This window comes from Micromys minutus, assembly GCF_963924665.1.
Source record: "Micromys minutus genome assembly, chromosome: 6".
In the NCBI taxonomy this organism is placed as follows: Eukaryota; Metazoa; Chordata; class Mammalia; order Rodentia; family Muridae; genus Micromys; species Micromys minutus.
The window spans coordinates 3,776,627-3,798,468 of record NC_137975.1 but is presented as its reverse complement, the minus strand read 5'-3'; the positions used below and the strand labels follow the sequence as shown (position 1 = coordinate 3,798,468).

At 47.9% G+C, this 21,842-nt stretch overlaps 1 protein-coding gene across 2 annotated transcripts in view; it reads left to right on the top strand.

The window, feature by feature from the left end:
- Window positions 1-4,338: 4,338 nt before the first annotated feature.
- RGL1 (ral guanine nucleotide dissociation stimulator like 1) overlaps window positions 4,339-21,842 on the top strand; it is a 104,981-nt gene continuing 87,477 nt past the window's right edge. For both annotated transcript variants that reach the window (XM_080917862.1, XM_080917861.1), the window contains exons 1-2: window positions 4,339-4,493; window positions 5,496-5,606. In XM_080917862.1, the coding sequence (XP_080773988.1) occupies window positions 4,467-4,493; window positions 5,496-5,606 (138 nt within the window). In that variant the 5' untranslated portion in view covers window positions 4,339-4,466. The remainder of the gene's footprint in view (window positions 4,494-5,495; window positions 5,607-21,842) is intronic.

The window sequence follows — 21,842 nt, the reverse complement described above, 5'->3', positions numbered from 1 at the left end:
TTTGGAACCTCAGACCCTGGAACCCCTGGGTTGGTGAGCGGAGGCAGCAGGATCCTGGGAGCTCATTGGCCAGCCAGTCTGCCAAAAGTAAGCTTCAGTCAAAGACCCTTTCCCAAAGAGGAAGTTGGAAAAGCAATTAAGGAAAGGCATCCAGATGTCAACCTCTGGTCTTCCCATGTGCCAGCTCAGGTGAGCATGCCTTTCCCTGACCTGTGCACACTCACACAAGTCATACCACAACATAAAATTAAAACTAGGACAGCCATGCCAATCAGCACAGCACCAAACGGAGTAGGCAGTTAGGAACAAACGTATCAGAGAAGAACAAGCCAGACGCCGAGGCTTCAGAGCTGTTTTCTGGGTGGCCTGTCAGGGTCTAGGTAAGGTGTTTACTGGGTAAATCAGTCCACACTGCCAGATATATGGGCTATAGGTTTATGCTTCTCACATACTAACTAGTACTTTAACTCCAAAGCCCTGGTGAAAACGTAACATTGATTACATTGCCTATAAGTGAATTTTTTTTTCTTTAGCTACATAGAAACAGTTTTACTCTTTCTCTTCCTGGATTAAAAGTGCTAAAGAAAAGGGGTTCACAGTTGAGGGTTCTTCTCCTCTCCTACAAGCTCCTCCGGAGTCCTGGCACACTCAAGGGACACACACTTCACTGATGTTCTTCACTTCAGATCTACACGTCCTCAGCAGTCCCAGAGCCCCCAAGCAGACTCCAGCCCCTCAGCATCCCCTCAGTGCAGAGAGTCCTGTGTTTGTGGTCGAGTGTTCATTAGAAGTGAAATAGCTCAAAATAAACGTTAAAAAGCCCTCATTGATTTCAACATTTGATACTTCTAAATCACAAAAATTTAGGCATACGTTCAGCTATTTGGATTTTTTTCCTTCATAAAAGGATTGTTATAAAAATCACATCTTCTCAGGAATAAGCACAACAAATCATTCTTGGTAAGCTCTCTGGAACTTTAATATAATCCGGAAGACATCATTTCAGATTTCTCCACATTGAAAACATGACACAGCTTCTCATGAAGTCTGGGCCTGTAGTGCTTGGTATGGTGTGGTGCTGTGTGTTGAGGTGTGGTGTGGTGAGCTGTGGTGTGGTGTGGTGAGGTGTGGTGTGGTGTGGTGTGGTATGGTGAGGTGTGGTGAGGTGTGGTGTGGTATGGTGTGGTGAGGTGTGGTGTGGTATGGTGTGGTGAGGTGTGGTGAGGTGTGGTGAGGTGTGGTATGGTGTGGTGAGGTGTGGTATGGTGTGGTGAGGTGTGGTGAGGTGTGGTGAGGTGTGGTGTGGTGTGGTGTGGTATGGTGTGGTGCTGTGTGTTGAGGTGTGGTATGGTGTGGTGAGGTGAGGTGTGGTATGGTGAGGTGTGGTGTGGTATGTTGAGGTGTGGTGTGGTGAGGTGTGGTGAGGTGTGGTGTGGTATGATGTGGTATGGTGTGGTGCTGTGTGTTGAGGTGTGGTGTGGTGAGCTGTGGTGTGGTGTGGTGAGCTGTGGTGTGGTGTGGTGAGGTGTGGTGTGGTGTGGTGTGGTATGGTGAGGTGTGGTGAGGTGTGGTGTGGTATGGTGTGGTGAGGTGTGGTGTGGTATGGTGTGGTGAGGTGTGGTGAGGTGTGGTGAGGTGTGGTATGGTGTGGTGAGGTGTGGTATGGTGTGGTGAGGTGTGGTGAGGTGTGGTGAGGTGTGGTGTGGTGTGGTGTGGTATGGTGTGGTGCTGTGTGTTGAGGTGTGGTATGGTGTGGTGAGGTGAGGTGTGGTATGGTGAGGTGTGGTGTGGTATGTTGAGGTGTGGTGAGGTGAGGTGTGGTATGTTGAGGTGTGGTATGTTGAGGTGTGGTGTGGTGTGGTGAGGTGAGGTGTGTGGTATGGTGTGGTGAGGTGTGGTGTGGTGTGGTGAGGTGTGGTGTGGTATGTTGAGGTGTGGTGTGGTGAGGTGAGGTGTGGTGTGGTGTGGTGTGGTATGTTGAGGTGTGGTGAGGTGAGGTGAGGTGAGGTGTGGTGTGGTATGTTGAGGTGTGGTGAGGTGAGGTGAGGTGTGGTGTGGTGAGGTGTGGTGTGGTGAGGTGAGGTGAGGTGTGTGGTGTGGTGAGGTGAGGTGTGGTGTGGTGTGGTATGGTGAGGTGAGGTGTGGTGTGGTATGGTGTGGTGTGGTGTGGTATGGTGTGGTGTGGTGAGGTGAGGTGTGGTGTGGTGTGGTGAGGTGTGGTGTGGTATGGTATGGTGAGGTGTGGTGTGGTATGGTGAGGTGTGGTGTGGTATGGTAAGGTAAGGTGTGGTGAGGTGTGGTGAGGTGTGGTGTGGTATGGTATGGTGAGGTGAGGTGTGGTGAGGTGTGGTAGTGCAGTGCTTCCCTTAGGGGAAGGCAGTACAGAGAGAATGGAGCCTCTGGACAACCCTCTGTGCACCAGGTGATTTGCACGTTACTGTATTTAACCCTTTTTGAAATTCTGTAAGGTTTGACCCATTTTGTAGCCGCGGGAGCAAACCGGAGGGAGGCGGGGTCTGTGCTGGTTCCCACCGGTCAGTCTCGGTGTAAACCGGTGTAAACCGGATTCAGTTGTCCTTCCCTTCCCGGTCCAGGCTCCCAGTCCACACTCCGCTGTAGGATGAGGGGAGGGAAGAACTACAGCCTGACAGGTTTGTGGGGGTCAAGCCACCTTCTCCGGGAAATTCTGGAGATGAAACTGTTTATCTGTGAAGAAGTTTTTCAATAATCTTGCAGAATAGATTAGGTTAGAGCGGTGATGAAATTAACCAAAGCGCTGCTTACCTGTTCTGGGTTGCCTCTGCTGTCTTCAGAATCACCAAGGAAGTCCTCTAGGTGTGACCCAGGGCCCTGAGGTGGCTAAGAAGGGCCTCCACATATCTCCCCTCTCGCTCCTGGGACACTCTGTTCTGAGCACGCACACGGCAGAAGGAGTGTGTGTATATGTCTGCGTGCGTATTCAATATTTAACACAGAAACAGCAGATTTGGTTGTAAAAGATCATTCTTCCCTCCAACTCAGTCTTGGACCCTGAAGCCTCAGGCTTTATGAGGAGTGTCTGACTGACTTGGGGACATTCTGCAGTGTGCAGAGACCCTTTGCTTGCTTGGTGTCCTTGCTGTCATTTCTAATGCTCTTCTGGAGACACCAGAGCACTTGACTGCCTGACTTTTCAGCTCATGATACACTCATTATTAACCGAGGCTCAGTGCTGTGCCTTAGCACAACGGTGAGGAGGAGGCCTTCTTTAAATTGATCAGGGGTGACCCCTGAAAATATGAGGCTTTTGTAATTGCTGTGGAGTTCTGGCTGGTGCAGTTTTGGCTGCGTTACTGTGAGTTATCTCTTGCTGTTGATTTATTAAAACTAGATCTTTTAAAATGTAATGTATTGTCCCATACAGACCATTGTGTTAAGATAAAATTCTTACCAGCATTGTCCTTTGAAAGGCTTTCCTTCCCTGCAGTAGTTAGCACCCCCCCCCCCCCCCATGGCTACTCACAGAGGCTTCAGAAACCCCCAGAACCAGTTCTGGCCTCAGTCACATACTGTCAGATCCAGCAAAACCCTCTCCCACCACAGTGGGAATGGAAGGCCTTAACTAACTGAGCTTTATCAGAACAGGAGGTGGAGCTGATGCGTGCCTGTAATCTCAGCACTCAAGAGACAGACGCAGGAGGATTGCCACAAAAGTTCGAAGTGTTCAAGGCTAGCCAGGGCCACCTTTTGTTAAAAAAATAAGAAAAGGAAAGAAAGAAAGGAAGGAAGGAAGGAAAGAAAAGAAAAGAAAAGAAAAGAAAAGAAAAGGAAAGAAAAGCAAGAAAGCCACAAACAAGGGTGGGCAGTAGGAGCAAGTCCAGGCAGCTGCAAGTGCGGGCAGGGTAGAGCCCCTAGCCATGGTTTTTAGATACCCATATAGCATTTGACCTTATCCTAAGAAAATATTTTCTGAAACCGAGGGCTCTCTGATTTAATTGCTCTAAATTCCAAATAGAAAGCAGATCACACAGGATATTCCTCCCCAGTTTCCTTCAGAGAAGCAGGCGCAGGCTGCGCACACACGTCCTATGCATGGCACACATGGTTCTATTTTGGCACCTGGTGGCCACCAGGAAACACGGCTGAAGCGGTCTACTTGAAAGCGTCGTTTCCCCCACCACTCCGGAGCTGGAGAAACAATTGCTCGCTCCCTTGATCCGCCGGGCTTCCGAAAGGGAGAGTGCGCTCGCAAGCACAAACAGGAAAGCCTGACATCACGGAGCGGCGGGGAGGAGTCTGCTGCCGCGGGCTCCCGGGCTGCTCGCTCGCTGGCCGGCGCTCCTTTGTGGCCGAGTCGCGCGCGGCGGCGGCGGGGCAGCAGGGCGCGTGGGAAGCGCGGGGACCCGGAGCCGGGCCCGGGAGACGCCCCGGCCGCCTTGGAGCAGGGCGCACCATGCAGCGTCCGTGTGCCGGAGAGAAAACTGAGAATGAAATTACTTTGGCAAGCTAAAATGGTAACGCGAGCTCCCCGCCTTCCCCGAACGCTTCTCTGCAGGGGGAATCTTCCCATCTCCCGCTTTCTCGGGCCGGGTTGTTGTGCTGTCTACTGAGCGGAGCCACCCGGACCTCGCGCTCTGAGGGGAGCTTTCTCACTCTGCTCTGTATCCTTCCCCTCTCTGTGCCTCTGCTCCCTAGAAACGATGCCTGTATTCTCAGGCGTCGCCTGCGGGGTGTCTGGGACAGGCAGATGCCTGTCAGGAGAGCAGAACTTGGGAAGGACAGAACTCAGTCTGGGGGAGCGGCGCCTGTGCTCTGCCTCCCAGCAGCAGCCCTTTAACACAGACCCGGGCTTTAGCTGGCGACACGGCCATCCAGGGGGTCGCTGTGTAAATTTCAGTGGAGGCTGCGTGAAGATGTGTTGCTTTCTCTGCACTTGCCAGAGGGATTTTTTTTTCTTCTCGGAAATAAAAACTTTCCACGCCCCACGTAACTTTTTTGGGGTTCCAAAACAATAAGAGGAGAAAAAGAAGTAGGACTTCACTTCCCAAAGAGGGCTCTTGGCATTAAAACACTTGTTTGAGGGAGTTTAAAATCGACATTGCTCAAATGTTTGTGTACCTAAGAGAAGTATAAACTTTTGTTTTTGCAAATGAGTTGTTTTGTCTTTCACTTAAAGGGACAGAGTTGATTAGGACTAAACCACAGTTTCCTTATGAAGGAAAAAAAATCATGAAAAAACGATTTAACATATGTGGCTAGTTTAGGAAAAATAACTGAACGGAGAAGCCGAAGGATCCTGATACCGCAGAAAAAGGCTGCCAGCCAAGAAAATCTCAGCCTTGCCTGTCGCAGTGTGTCCGGTGTTGCTGTTGGGAGTATTTATTCCGAACAGCCTGTCTTGGGCTTTGAGAGCCTGTAAGCAGGGAAGCAGCTGGGATAGATTGTGGTTAGCCAAGGGGAAGAAAACAACAACACACTACGACCCTCTTTTTCTTTCTCTATCCCATCCTCGGCAGAGCTCGATTCAGGACTGGGGTGAAGAGGTAGAGGAAGGAGCCGTTTACCATGTCACCCTCAAAAGAGTCCAGATTCAACAGGCGGCCAATAAAGGAGCAAGATGGCTAGGGGTGAGTAGAGCTTCTGAGATCTCGAACTTTGGAATTTCAGCGACGGCTCTTCTGTGAATATCATTATTATTTAGCCAAGGCGGCCTCCCCCCTTCCCCCCCTTCTCCCCCTTGGTCTTATAAAGGAAACTGCTGATGGCCAAGTGTTTGCACTAGCCGGACAGGTCTGTTTTAGTACTCGGTGTTTTCCAAAGCATCTTCCTTAAGTTTGTCAATAATTCAGAACCTTCCGGAAACATCTTGAGGTATTTGGCAAACAGACTGGGGGTGTTGTGGCAGAAGAGGACAGGCACACGGATAACTGGCCAGGGAGCACTACTAGCTTCTACAAGTGCCACAAACCACTGTGTCCAGAAGATACCCTTTTCTCTCCAGGAACTAGGAATGCACAAGCAACAGGGCCTTTCAGACCCGCTTCCTTTGAGAGGCGGCAAGTTGTCCCACTGTGACTGTCTTTCTGCAGAATGGGAGTAGGCTGAAGTGTGCTTCGTCTCATAGGGGGCAGACACTTGGAAAAATCTGCTTTCCATAAACTTTTGGGGAGCGTCATGTGAGTTCTTAGTTCTACCAATGAATCTTTCAACACATCCCAAATGAAGGGACTATGTAAGGCAGAAAACCCGGCAGTGGGATCAAGAGCATGTGGGAGAATGGAGGAGTTCTTCAGCTGGAGAGGGAGAGGGAGGGGGTATTACAGATGACTTGGGAAGGATCATAACAGTGTCTGCAGAGAGGCAAGGTGGGGTAGGCACTTGCTGGGCTTCATTAGATCTACACTAGGACTTGTGGGTTATGGACTTCAAAGCAATGGGAAGTGTGCACTTGCCTGGTCCTTAGTTTTAGAACCCACAAGGTGTGGAGCAGTGTTTCCAGGTAGAGTGTGAAGTGCCCAGGGCTCTTGTAAGAGTTGAAGGCAGGACACCGGGAGCCCTATCTTCCTTAGCCATGGCTGCTGACACAGGCTCTCCTCCAGCCCCCGCACCGACCTTCTCAACCTGCTTAAGTCAGGATCTCCTGCTACTGTGCTTAAGTCAGGCTCTCCTGCTACTATGCAGGTCAGGATCTCCTGCTACTATGCAGGTCAGGATCTCCTGCTACTGTGCAGGTCAGGCTCTCCTGCTACTGTGCAGGTCAGGATCTCCTGCTACTGTGCAGGTCAGGATCTCCTGCTACTGTGCTTAAGTCAGGATCTCCAGCTACTGTGCTTAAGTCAGGATCTCCTGCTACTATGCAGGTCAGGATCTCCAGCTACTGTGCTTAAGTCAGGATCTCCTGCTACTATGCAGGTCAGGATACTGTTGACCAGGATAGTAAGTTGCTAGTGACATTGAAGATATGGTCTGCTAAGTTAGGAGCTTTCTCAGTGAAAACTGGAGGTCTTTACTTCCCAAGCAGGTGCCTCACTGAGAACATGATCCCAACAGTAACTGTTTTGAGTGCCGACAAACTGCTGTGTTGCTTGTGGTGGCTCTGTGTATACATACAATATATTTAAGTGTGATGTTGGTGTGGGTTTGACCTGTGTGGCTCTTTGTCAATGACTAATGAGCACTAAACCAGTTGACTTCAAACAGACTTTGCGTTTTTTTCCTGGTGTTGGGTAGCCCCGGGCCATCCTGGAACTAGCTCTGTAGACTAGGCTGGCTTTGAACTCAGATTTGCCTCTCTCTGCCTTCCAAATGGTGCAATTAAAGGCATGCACCACAGTGCTGGGCTGTTTAACTCTTTCTAATGATGCAACATGCTGCATGGGTGGCAGTGTTAGTATTTAGCCAGACATGGTCACAAAGACTGTCACGTGAGCAATAGAGGGGACCCCAACCCAAATAAACTGTCCTTTGTTTAGATGCTGACAGTTGCTTAGTGACTCTTATCAGCCACTCTGGTCCCTGACTCCTCTTCTCTTCGCATTGTGCCCTCTCCATAGCCTTACAGAGTTCAGAGGGGTTGGCTCTGAGTTAAACTGTAGATCTGAAAAATCGGGAGGAAGATCATGTAAGCTTGTTTCTGGCCCACAGAGGAACACTGCCCTCCTCCCCTTTTGAACAAGTGACTCACAGCTACCATACTGCTCACCAAAAGTCAGTTCTTAGAACTCTGCCTGGAATGCCGCTTGGTTTCTTGTCTTAGGTGTCCTATGAGGATGTCCTGGTCTGTTTGTTTCGTTTTGGGTTTTGTTTTTTTTTTTTTTTCATCTTTTGTTTTGTCCTTGAAAATCCCAGCTTAACTTAATATGACTCAACCAATTGAGCCACAGCAATTATGAAATCTTTCTCTTTGGTACCCAGTTGGCTTCTTCATGTTTGTTTTTCTACATTCCAGTAACCTATGCAGAATTCTTCAAAGTGAACAATTTTAGAGTTAATGGGGTTGAGGTAAGGCAAGGAAGGCTTCATGCACACTGGCATCTGACAACAACTTTATGGGGGACGTGGTATTACGGTGTTCTCTTTCATCTTCCCTTTATACGCAGGGAACATAATGCCCAGAGTGACCTGCTCGCATTCCTGTAGGGTCACATAGTTAGGAAATAGTAGAGGCTGGATTTGTATACAGGTACAGATTTGCTGTCCAGAACTGCCTGGGGCTTTAAGGCTGTTTCCTTAACATTGGCCCACGCAGGGCATTCCACCCCTAGAGATTGTTCTTGGTGCAGGGTTTTGAAAATGTAGCCTTCTGGTCTTCTTTATGCTTTGAATGAGGACCTGAGCTGTGCATTATGAGATGCGTTATGGTGGCAGACATCGACACTTCGGGTGTCTAGAGCGGCGCATGAAGGATGTGTCTGAGGTCCTCCAGCATGTGAGGGTAGGCACAGTCTTGGAACGGTGTCTGCAGTGGTCTTCAGAAATCTGAACACCTGTAAGCCAAGCACTCAGGAACATCAGGAACCTAAAGCCATCCCCTGCTACCTAGTGATTTTAAGGCCAGCCTGGGCTACACAAGACCCCATCTAAACAATAACATCTCCCAAACCATACCAAGTTTCAAAAAGTGGAGTATAATTTTTCTGTTTTTGTAGTGCTGAAATCAGAGGATAATTAATACTCAGTTCTGGGAAACGTAGCTAAAGAATGGCGTGTTTGGGGAAGATGACTTAGCTCTGCACAGTGCTCGGCCTGGGTCTGCTTCTCAAAACCCACATGGTGGCTCACTTCCATCCGTAATTCTAGTTCCGGGGGATCCAGTGCCTTCCTCCAACCTCAGCGGGCACCAGGCACACATGTAATTCACATTCTTCCACGCAGGTGAAACACCCAGACACATAAAACAAATCTTAAAAAAGATAAAAAATAGCCACACCTTTTTATATGGAGAACAGGAAGGACATGTAAGTCATACTATTTTATTTTGATTCTCAAGTTTGTGCTTAGTTTGTGATCATTCTTGGAAAACATTATGCCCCTGGTCCTAAAACAGAAACTGGGGACAGTCTAGGCTGGATTTTTATGCAGGTAATGGTAGTCTGGCCCTTTGGTAGTGTGGCCACTGCATATTGACACTAGCGTTAAACTTTTGACCTGCATTTTCTTTCCAATAACATCTAAGTTGGGCCGTTTTATCAACTTACAGCTCTCATGGGAACGTGGCTTCAGCCACATCACGGACAGACATTGAAACTTAATTTCATCTAACTACTCTCTTCATTTGTAGCATTTTGGAAAGACACATGGTCAACTTGTGTTACTTGTCTCTGATGCCAGCACTGTGGCACACACCCACAGTGACAGGAACAAAGGAACTGAGAAGGACCAGTATTCCCCGAAGCAGGAATAGTACATGTTAGACCAAGCCTAGAAGAGACAGAAGAAAAGGATTCAGGGAAGGAGCTCTGGAGTCTTCACAGCGATACAGACTGATGGTCCAGAAAAACATGTCACACTTAGGATAAGCTTAATATTGAACTGTTACTAATGGGTTCACTTTGTGACGGCTTTGGGGAGTGGACTAGGCCAGGGGTAGTCTCGTGGTTTTTTACACTTCTATACTGTGATCATGTGACCCTGTAGTAGGGCCCTGGTGTCTGGGGCTTGTCACACGCTAGCTCAGATCAGCTCTTGACGAGTTTTGGTTAGGATGAGTTGGAGTTTTGATAGGTGGGGGCCTGGCAGAAGCCAGTTAGGTGGAGGAGAATGGACCATAGAAATAAAGGCCATGGAGAGAGGCGACCTGTGGCCACCTTTGGGTTATAGAAGTGCTTGGTGGACGTTGGCCGTGTGGGGAAATTCTTTGAGTTGTCAACTACCTCTCTTCTGGGTCCCCCATCCCCCCAGGGTGGAGGAGCTGTGCCTCTTTGTGTTTCTGAGCATTCTGGGTATCTTGCTGGTGTCTTGTTCCGTGTTTCCCTTCTGCTGCTGTAATTGTCTGTTTATATTCCCCAGTAGATAATATCTTGTAACTACCGCCAATAAATGTTTGCTGAGTGGATGAATCAGGCTTCGTCCTTTTTCGGGGGACTCATATTATCCTGACAGATACAAATGTATGGCTGTTTCTCACTTAAAGCCAAATCACCATGAAGATGTCAGCCTAGAAGGAGGAGCAGAGGGGTGTAGGAGCGAGAAAAATCAATTAGGTAATGATTCTGGCTGTCTCAACATTCCCTCTGGAACAGAGCAGGACACACACAAAGATAGCAATTATTCTTTTGAACAAAAAGAAAATTTCCCAGTGCTTTTTAAAACCAGAGCTCCGACTGTGCCTGCCGACTTGCGGACTGTTGAAAACAGAAGGGCAGACAGGAGTTAAAAAGTTCTGGCCAGCGTTCCAGTTCTGTGTGGTTGGGGAGCAGGAGTGGGAGTTTAGAGCTGAAAGGAGATAAGCCCCAGAGGAGCCTCTGGTTTACTGTTGGTCATCCTTGTTTTCATCTAGGAAAACAGGCCTTGGGTTGAGTTATTCATGTCTGTTGGAATGCTTAATTTAGGCTTTACAGAGTAAAGCTCAAAATTTAGCAACCATTTGAAACTAAGCAACCGATATTTTTCATTTCGACTTTGGAAACATGTTTCTCAAATAATTAGTCCAAAATATGGTAGCCGGTGCCAGGCAAGAGAACACAAGCTATTCGAACTGCCTGACACACAGGTATCATCGTTGCTTTCAAAATCTCCCAGCATCTGAGCAAGCGGTAAGTGCCGGCTAAGTAAGAACATCCATTTCAGTTTGTGAGCCCAGAGAGTTTAGCTTTAAAAATGCATGTCTAGGGACTGGAGAGATGGGTCAGTGGTTAAAGAACACTGGCTACTGTTCAGAGGATCTGGGTTCGATTCCCAGCGTACACGGGATCTCACAACTGGCTGTAACTCCAGTCCCAGAGGATCCATCACCCTCTTCTGGCCTCTTTGGGTACTGCGTGCACGTGGTATACATGCAGGCAAAACATACATACATAAGAATAATAAAATGTTTACAAACACTAAAAAATACATGTCTACCTCTGGCAAATAAGAACAGCATAAACCTTAGAGGCATATTAACTCTTTATACTTAAAAATAACCATCCTATCCCTAGTACATACATATTTCTTTCTTACTTCTCTAATGAGATAAGGTGACAGCCCCCTGGAATCTCAGATTGGGAAAGTAAAGAAGAGAGATAAGCAATGTGCCTCTCCACGTTAGCTCTCCGTTGGAATCTATCGGTGCACTGCTGGTGTTTGTTTCTGTCTCATCTCCAGTGTACGTTTCCTCTCAAACTTCCTCCTTCTAAGTTCTCGGGCTTTGCTGTAACTATCACACACGCGCTACATTAGAATACCTGAAAAGTTAAGTGAACCATCTCGGCCCCAGTGTGCGACTTGGCCGAAAAGGCTGATTTCTATAAACATAGCAGGGCAAGGATTGGGAACATGGAGGGATCATAAAAGTTGCCTCATTCTCCTAGAGAGAAACGCAGCCAGCAAGCAGTCTGTCTCTGGCCGGCCAGTGGGTGTGGCCAGCTCCACAGAGTTGATTTGGGGTTCTCTGGAGTTTCTGGGTCATTTGTGGGTAAACACAATCTTTGTGAGAGCTCTTGCTGGTCTTGTATATTGCGTGTTTTTGCCGTGTGTGTGAGCCTGTAACTGTGCCTTTGATAGATGGCATCTACCACGTCACTGACAACATGCTAAGTGTGGGGACTCAGAGCTCAGTAAACAGTGTTCTAAAGGGTTACAAGAGAGAGACGGACAGCAAGCCAGTTCCAGGCTGTTGTGGATGTGACACCCGCTGGGGACTGTGGATGAGGCAGGGCTGGTGGGCTGCCCGGGTAAGCTGACTACAGATCCGGCTTTTCCGTGGAGGTCTGTGTCTCAGGAGGAATTTAAAAAGCCAGTCTTAGGGCCCTGACCATTTCAGTTCCAGAGCACAGCGTGTGAGGAGGCAGGGAGGCTCAGCCCAAGGAAGAGGCCGGAGCTTGGTAGGCAAGTGACGAGGGACAGGGCTAGAGAACAAGGTGGGCACCTGGCCCTTCGGGCCGTGGGTCTCAGCTCTCGGGTCTGTAAGCTGTGGCATTGCAGTTGTGCTGTTACGGTGACAGTGCAGGGTTCTGAGCAGGGCCGTGTGGCCAGATTTTCATTTTACAGTGCTGACAGACTTGGGGGGGGGTACATTGGAAGGAAGCCAGACTGGAGCAAGGGGGACCCCAGAGGAAGGTTGCAGAGACACTTGCTGAAGAAGGGACTGACAGGACGTTGATGGCAGAGCAGACAGCACGGGGAAGGAAGGTGTGTGTGTGGGAGAGTGGGGTTCTCTTGGCAGGCAGAGGTCTTGGGGACCTGGCCTTCCATGCACTGACCAGACCAAAGCTGGCCTGCTTTCCTGGGGACAGTGTCACTCCTGTCTCCTTGGGACATGTGCACTAAGACAACTCACCAGCAAGGCCTCCTTTCCCAGGAGGAGAAACTCCAGAGCTGGGTGTGTTTGCTATCACAACCAGAGACACAGTATCAATGTAGGCTCTGCAGCAAAGAGGCAGAACTCTGTGCAGCTCCCCAGACTCCAGAGGGTTCTGTGGATGGCTCTTCTGGTTTCCCCTCAAAGGAACGTGTGGAATCTGCAGACCGTGGAGAGTAAAGGCTGAGCCCACCGCGCTGTGATCACAGAGGCGTGTTCTGGGATAACAGCATTTAACCTAATAGTCATGTTGTTAGGAACACAGGACATCTACAGTTAGGTGTGCTGGTCTTTATCTCTGTCCCTACTCCGTCTCTACCCCTCCCCCATGCTATGCGTCCTGGCCAATGGCATTCCTGCTTTCGCAGGTTCACTAAAATCCCTAGCTGTCTCTCAGCCTCTGTGTTCAAGCATTCGCTTACCTTGCAGGATCTATACTGCTATGCTGTAGCCTCTTCCTCAGCCGGGCGTGATTGGGATCACCTGAGTAACTTTCCAGACGAGCCCACTGCGCTCAGTAGGCAACTACTTAGTTGCCGGTTGCAGGAAGCTTGTCTGTGCACATAGAGAAAAGTTAGCTCTTCACGACTCCTGTTCCCCACTGTGGAAATGCTGTGGCCCTGTGCTGTGCTCTGATGGTGTGAGGCTCTGGCTAGCTTCACTCTCCACACCCATCTTTCCCTTTATGATCTCCCAGGGAACCAGTGGTGGTAGTTTGGGAAGAGAGCGTGTGTCAATGGCTCTAGGTATTTTTTTTAAAAAACACTCATTAAAACAACAAACAAATACCCCATTGCCCCAGATTGTCTCTCTTCTTATCGCTCAGTGTCTGTTTATTTAAATTCATTTCAGCAGGTAATCTTATCCTGTGCACATAAACCCCAGACATTTTCTGGATGTTTGTTTGTTTTTCTGTGTGTATTTAACAATGCTATGATTCTCCCCCCCCCAGTGTGTGTGTGTGTGTGTGTGTGTGTGTGTGTGTTTGTGTGTGTGTGTGTGTGTGTGTTTGTGTGTGTGTGTATTGTTCTGTTTCCTGCTGATTGAATATCTTTTGTATAATCAAGGCAAGACAGCATCTTTTATTTCATAATAAGGACACTTTGAAGGCCCCGACCATGTCTTTTCTCCTGACAATGCTGCTGCTGGTTGGACCATCACCTAAGTGTCTGCTACCCTCTGGCAGGCCGCTGTGTGCCTTCCACGTCTCTGAGGACAGTTTTTATCTACAAAATTCAACACAGAAACATCTCATGGATATAGGTAAAAATAACGGAAGCTGGATTAGACAGATGTTGGTTAAAAATCCAGTGCTTTACGGTCATTTCCTTTCCCCACTTGGAAATGCAACACTTGAAGTTGTTTGTTGAGATAGCTGATAGTTCTAAGTGGAAAATCCCAGGAAGTCAGAAGCATTGGGTTAGTTTGCAAAGTCTAGGGAAAAGAGTGGCCCCCTCCGTCCAAAGGTTGACTTCTAATGACAGACACAACAACCAAGTTCTTTTTTTAAAATGACTTGAGCAAGCATTAACAGGGAAGCTCAGCACCATCCAGGTCTGGCTCAGGAATTAGCACACTGGTCTTTGAACTCTGCTGGCTTTTCTTAGGAGCCGGCCCCTCCTGGCTGTTCTTCCTTTTCAGCAATATTTCCTGCAGGGACCTGGGGTGAGTAGGCTGCTTGGTGGAGTCCCACAGATTTGCTTTGAAAAGTCATCCCTGCCTCCTGTGTGCTTGGTTGGTGTGAGCTCCGAGTTTGTGTGTCCCCTCGAAGCCTGGGTTCCTCTGCTCCGAGGTGGAGCCAATTCCAGTGCCTTTCTGATTGCGTTGCCATGAGGTTGACATGACTCATGTATGTAAGACTCTTGGCAGAGGGCATCGGATCTGCTGGACGCCTGCTCACTGAGAGGAGCCTTGTCAGCTCCCCACTTTGGAGCCCAGCCATGGAACATCAAAGAGATTGGAGACTTTGCTACATGTGCCTTCTGAAGCTTGGGGTCATGAGCAACCCCTGAATGCCTTGGAAACTGTCTCAATCCCCTTCCCAGTTTTGTCCCCTCATTTTGCACACAATAGCAGAAGGCCCAACCACAACAGGGTTTAGTAACATTTGCTATTAAAATAGTATGGTGTCCACTTTCTCACAGCTCAGAGGACGCTGCACCTAAATGTTTAAGGGGATTTATTTTGTTGGTTGTTTTCACTCTGTCTTGGGAGAGGGGTGGAGGAACAATTTGAAGCACTTTGGACAAGAAACATAGGGAAGTGACCAGAGAGGTCTGGAGTATAAGATGCAGCGCCAAGGATGCATTTCCAAGAACTTGTCTCCTCAGTCAGGTTCCACCTTCCACAGTGTCACCAGCTCCCAGCAGCCAATTAGGGGCTTAAATCCAACAGTAGATTCAACCCAAACTGTACAAGCTTTCCTGCCGGAAGGCCCCTGGGAAGGGCTTCAGGATTAACCCTTATGAATATCTTCTGTGTTTTTCTGTTGGCCACCTGCATAGTGAAAGACGGAATTGCTCTTTAGGATCTGACATTTTGTGTTTCAGTGTTTCAGTGTCTTGCAGTTTTCAGTTACTTTGTTGGGCTATGTTTATATTTACGTTTTGTTGTTAAGCTGGGGCTGGAGTGAACTTGCTGCGCTCCCAGAGGAGGGTGTTTAGTCCCCAGCACTCATGGGAGGCTCACAACCACTTGTATCTCTGACTTGGGGAGATCTAACACCCTCTCCTGGCCTCTTGTTGGCACCCACACACACAAACACATACAGACACGCAAATTTAAAAAAAATTTAAAAAATGGACCCAATAGCGTTTAATGTTCTGTCTTCTATAATTGATATTTCTGGTGGAAAAATAGGGGAGTAGGAAATAGTTCTGTTTCCCTGTGTTAGACTCTGGTGGATGAAATTTAAGGTGCTAGCAAATTGTGCTTGCAGCATAATATCAAATCCTAAACTACTTACTGTATGAAGCAATGATAAATTTTCTCCTTGTGCCTCTTACTGACCAGTTAATATAGTACTGGGGTCCCAAGCCAGTAAGTAATTGTGTGGCTTTGAAACTATCACATTTTTTTAGGGTTCTTCATCTGTAAATCGGGGTAGCACCTGTTTTCTCTTCTGCTTGTGGGTTGTGTGAAGATCACCTGGGTTAGTTAATGTGTATCACTGAGTTGTCATGCAAACATTTAATCTGAAGACTTCACTTTCCCTCTCTACTCTCCACCCAGTTCTGCTCATTGGTCCTGCCTCTCCTCCCTCTGTAAGGGATATTCTGCACCCTGCTTCCCTAATGACATCTTCCGCCCTGCCACCCCGGTCTGTACCCCCGGTGCTGTGGGCACAGTGAGGCTGCAGAGCACGGGGTGTGCCGTCCATCGGCGGGGGTGAGACTGAAGAACCTTCCTCACAGGGTTCAGAGGACAGTTGTCATGAGCGCCTTGCATAGGGAAACTTCCTGTTCTCTTTGACACTCCTTCTCTTGCTGGTCCTTTTAGTTTGTTGCACAGAGAGTGAACATTGACTGCAGAGTCAGCCCTTGGGTTTGAAGCCAGTGTGGGATTTGAATTCATGACCTAAAGCCAGGAGCAAGAATGTGAACCAACCCTCCTGCCGTGTAGACGTGTAGATGTTTAAAATGCTTGAGTAGCGGTGGCTGCTCTCTGTGCTTTCCTCTCACCCCCACCTCTTTCCTGCAGCACTCCCGGCCGCTTTCCCCACCGCCTTTCCACTTGCTTATGACAGATGCTTCCTTCTTGTTTTCCATCTTTCCTGTGTGAGTTCCTTTTTTTTTTTTTTTTTTTTTTTGTTCTTGTTCCTTCCTGTCCTTTCTGGATTAAAAATAGCTTCCAGGGTCTTTGGCTGGTTGGCCACAACTTTGAACTTCTATTCAAATGGGTCTCTCCTAGCATCCTGGATCCTGTTCAGTTGAGATAGTGGTACCCAGGCCCCACACTGTTAATCTGTGCCCATTCTCAGCTGACGTGTGGAGCTCACTGACCCTTGTACTCAGAGATCTAGCTGAAAGTTAAGTCTCCTGTACCAGGATGCTTAATCAGTGACTTGTTCACATTGTCCCTGACAAACCCTGTTGACTGCCTGGGGTGCACAGGGGGAGGGGCCGTTGCACTGACTGATCAGCACAGGCTTCGGAACCAGCCTTCAGATGCCATGATATACAGGGTATCCTGGGTGGAGGGAGATCCAGCTGTTCTGCCCCCACTGAAATACCTCTCTGTGTGTGGGGGTCATGTTGCCCCAAATGTTTCTCCATGGGCTGCCTTTAATTGATGTGCTTTACAAAAATAGTTTCCTAGCCAGTGTTGACTGAGGCAGTCCCTAAAGAAATAAGTGCTCTGGGACAAGTGCTTGACAGACGTTGATGCCTAGTGGCCGAAGGAATGACCCCAGCCTCTGCCCCAACCTGTGCACTGATGTCCAGCAAGAGGGTTGAAGAGGTTCTGCTAGAACCCATGCCAGGCCGAACATGATCTCAAAGGTTCCCGTTCATCGGACCCTCTAGCTCCTGGCATGGCTGACCCCATGAAAAGCTGTAAACGTCATTCTATGGAGTGAAGTTCACGTTCAGACTCAGTCTTCTCTACCTCACTGCCCACCGTGTCCGCCTGCCGGGCTTCCAGTCTCACATGCCTGCAAGTCAGCTGAGACGCCATCTTTAGTCGGTTATTTTTCAGTCCTTGGATTCATTGCCTCTTTGGGGGTGTTCTCAGCACTTACCCAAAGTGCTGTTGCAGCTCTTGTTACCCTGATAATTTTCTGTTCCTTGAGTCAGGATCTTGCTGTATAAGCCAAGGCTAGACTCAGAGTCACTGGGTAGCCCAGGCTAGTCATGCGCTTGTGCTTTTCCTACTTTTAGCTTCCCAGGTGTTGAGATTACATCACCTTGTGCTCCATCAACCTGGGCTCTTTCCCCTAGTCACCTGAGTGCCTCAGGCTTGGGTCACATTTCATTCATCATTGCATCCCCAGAACCTGGGACATCATCTGAGATGTTCCCTGGACTCAACAGCAGTTCTTTCCAGGTTTGTTTGAGACAGGTCCTTCTACTTAGACCAGGTTGTCTTGGAACTAAAACATCATCTATTTAATGATGTTATTTCTCATCATTTGTTGTATGCTCAGTGCCAGTTTTTGAAACAAAAGGGAAGCGTTGAATAAGTCAGCTATATTGGATTTACAATGCACTGTCCAGCCAACTCCAGGACGAGGGAAGGGAATTCTGCCTTTGCTTTCTTTCATTACCAATATCTAATTTCCTCACGACATCATCTTGTGACGTGATAGTGAACCTTATAGACAGATGGGCTGTCCTGAAATTCGAACTTCACCTGTTGACTTCTTAGAGATATAGTGGTCTGAGTCACCAGTCAGACGTGGACCTCTGGGAACTTTATTTCTGCTGATCCCCAGATCACCCTACTTAGAGAGTTTTTGTTTTGTTCTGTTTTTTAATCTATGCTATATATTGGATACCTAAACTGTAATTTCCCTCGAATGTATATGAACCCAGGGTCAAGCTGGTCTGGCTTTATTCTGTTGAATATATTTATTCAGAGGGGCCTGGCCAAATGGTGCAGGGTGTACGTGCTATGCAGCCTCCTGTGCTGAGATGGGTGTGGGTCTGCTGTGTGGATGCTTTCTGAGAGGTGCCCCTCTCATCAGGACTCAATGGAAGTGCAGCTCAGCTGCGGGAGTGTTTACTGAGAAGGTACAAGACCCTGTGCTCTGTCCCCTGTGCTGTACCAGCCAAGCATGGGGGCACATACCAATAATCCCAGAATTTGAGAGGTGGGAACAAGGGTCAGAAATTCAAGGACATCTTACCTTAGCCACAGGGTTTTATGGAAGTTTGAGCCCAGTTTGGGCTCCAGACTTGGTTGAGAGGGAGAGAGAGAGGGAGAGGGAGGGAGAAGGAGGGAAGGAGAGGGAAGAGACTAAGAAACAAGCTATGTAATTATACAATATTCTCTGATCAGTTCATTTTCCCAGTGAGACGCAAACCACTTTGCTTTCTTGCCCTGCACCCTTCCCTTTACCCTGTTTTCTTAGATTCTTAACTTTAAGTTTCTACTTTCAACAACCATGTAAAGCTGTAGTTAAAGCTGTTTGTCTGTTTAGTGCCATCCATTTCTAGGTGCTTTCAGAGCATCAGAGGTTTTTCTGACTGCCCTGACTCTCCCTCCCTGCTTGCTTGCCTTTTCCCTGGGTAGGTATCTGTCTTAGGGTTTTATTGCTGTGAACAGACAGCATGACCAAGGCAAGTCTTATAAATAACAACATTTAATTGAGGCTGGCTTACAGGTTCAGAGGTGCAGTCTATTATCATCAAGACAAGAGCATGGCAGCATCCAGGCAGGCATGGTGCAGGAGGAGCTGAGAGTTCTACATCTTCATCCAAAGGATGCCAGAAACAGACTGAGCATCCTCAGGCAGCTAGGAGGAGTGTCAACAGGGCCACACCTTCTAATAGTGCGGCTCCCTGGGCCAAGCATGTGCAAAGCATCACAGTACCCAGCAGAGCATGTGCTTGCTTTGAAAAATACGGAACAAGAAAACATTCCTTCATAATCTTAGCGTGTGAATGTGGGGTGGGGGTGGCGGTGCCCTGGCTTCACTAAGTAACTCTGGCTGGCTTGGACCCTTCAGAGATCTGTCTGCCTCTGCCCCCAAGAGCAGGGTTTAATGATGTGTGCCTTCCAGTCTCTCAGCCACAGTTCTTCCTGCTGCTCCTTGCCCCCCCCCCCCCCCCCAATCTTTATTCACTGGCTCTGTTTGACAGAGCTGCTGTTGTGGTTTCTATTCAGCTTTGTAATTGGCAAATATTATTTTTCCAAGCAGGTTCTCCAAATTTTACTTTTTGATTTGAGTTGCTTGTGATATTTGTTAAGTTTCTGATACCCCAGGCCCCTCATCCACAAACTCAAAGCTTCCTGACTTTGTGTAGCATTTCAGGGTGATAACGAGTCTCCTTTCTGGTCTTTGTGAAATTCCTGGCCTTTTTCTGAGCTCTGGAGGCTGATAGCGCTGTGTGGGATGAGAGCACGTGACTGAATGTGCAGAGGAGTCAGCAGGAGAGGACCACGTCTCTCTTCTGCTCTGTGCAGCACTGTGGGACCAGGAGAGCTTTCGCTGTGCTGCCCAGGGGTAGCCTCCAGAGCATTTGAAATGAGTTCCCCTGGCCCGACTGTCTGCCCGTACAAAATTCACTTCAAACTTTGAGGACTTAGTGATAAAAAATACTTAGCGATTTCTTGTAGTGAGCTTGTGGTAAAGTAATGCTGCCTGGGTGTGATAGGTCAAATGTGTTGTTAGAATTCATGAAACACATTCCTTGTCACCATTTTAACTATGGCTCTTTCAGAAGTCACCCCTTGTTGGCATCATATTTACTTTGGACAGTGCTGTTCTCTGACCTTACTGTTTAAAATGCAGATTGTGAGGGTCTCATATTAATTCAGTGATTATGAAAATAGTGTTTTTAAATTAGGATAGAATGGAATAGAAATATCAAAACAGCACAATTGGGAAACCTTGTTTTTGTTACTCATGTGTTTGAACAAGGCCCCAGATAAGATGTGTCCATTTTTAAAAACTGAATCATGTTCAGAATGTCTGCAAGTCAGTGTTCTGGTGGTCAGCGTAGTCCGGAGCATTACCGGGACAACTGGTCTGCTCCCCCAGATGGCAGGTTGGTCCCAGGAGCATTGTATAGAGCTAAGGTCTGAGAGGCTGACGTTGATCTGGAACTCTTCAGCTAAACCAGACCCTACAGGAACATAAACCTGCGTACCAGTCTCACCTCAGTTAGTCAGGACACCTGAGAGAAAAGGGAGCAAGGATGCTGCAGTTCTGCCTGTTGAAGGCCTGTCTTGTGAGCTCAGCCCTAAGGTTCCCCGGCATCTAGAAGGGACTTTTGTGTGATTAAACCCTTTATAAAAATGATCCTAATGGGTGGTGATTCTTTCTAAGAAGCGAGATGTTTCTTAGTGACCTTGGACTCAAGCCAGACAGATTTTGCTGTGTTTTGTGAGAGCCTTTCCTTACTGTGTCCCATTCACATCTGAAGAGGCCACAGGGATGGGTGTGTGTGTATGGTGGGGGAATTGGATGAGGCTGTTGTTCTGACCTGGGATCATATCACTCTTCTCCCAGAAAAGATGTCCTTACAGTGCATTAGATATAGGCACTACATTACAGTACATACAGTATGTATGTATGTTTGACTGGGTTCTCAACAAAGGATACTTACAGCTTGGGGAGGGGACAAAGTCCCCCCACCCAATAATAAAGTTTATGAGTTTATGGACTTGTATTTATTCTGACAGTTGTAAAAATTCTTTTGAGTTGACCCAGTTTTCCTTTCTTAATTTAAGAAAAAAAATGTCTGGCAGGCAAGAGTAAGAAATGTGGAGCACGTGACTGATTGCTTCAGCTCTTTCTCCTGGAGCCAAAGTCTTTAAAATGATGTCTTAGACACGCTTGAGTTTTATAATACAATTGCCCACAAAAGCCACCAAACATTTGTTCCTGAAGCTTGTAGATTTAGATGGTATTTGTCTCCAGGAAGGAATCTTAAAGCACAGCGTTTAGGAGTCACTGAACCGGAACTGTGTGCGGAGCGCTTGCCCTGGTGAGTTAGCTGACTTCGCTCACCCTCGGCGTTGACAGAGAGCCAGGCAGCCTTTGCCTCTCCTTCCCCAGATATTTCCAGCCCTGTTGGTAAGCACACAGATTTTCAAGGGAGCTGGGTTAAAAGCTCTGTAAGCTCCTTTAGAGATAGGAAGCACCAGAACACCAAGGACAGCCTGAACGTGACCAGGCATTTGAACGTCTGCTGATCACAATCATTCATTCCTTTGTTTACTTATCCCTAGATTGGAGCCTCCCAATGAACACTGTGCGATTTTGGAGCTTTTCTCACTGTAGATTTGAAGACCAGAAAGAATCAAATTCCAGTGTCCCTTTCTGGGGCAGTTCCCTGAGCTCCTGTTTGCACACTGTACGCCACAGCAGACTGGCTGCTTCTCTCTTAGGGTCTCATCTCTGATGTCAGTGTCTGAGGAGCCTCCTTTCTCACACCTCACACACCAGCTCTTGCGCTGCCTTTCCCAGTGGCAGTTAAATGTCCTTTCTCTGCACACCGAAGCACGCGGTACTGAGGGAACCCGTGTTACCTTCTAAGCCACACTACACGCAGCCATCAGTTTTGTGTTAAAATGGTCAAGTATTGGCAGTTTTCATATAGTTCTGCCTAAAACTAGCTGTGTTCTGTATAGGACTTGAGATAGGTCTCTCTGTGAATGTTCTACATTCAAGACAAATTTCGAAAAAATTCTTTCGCAT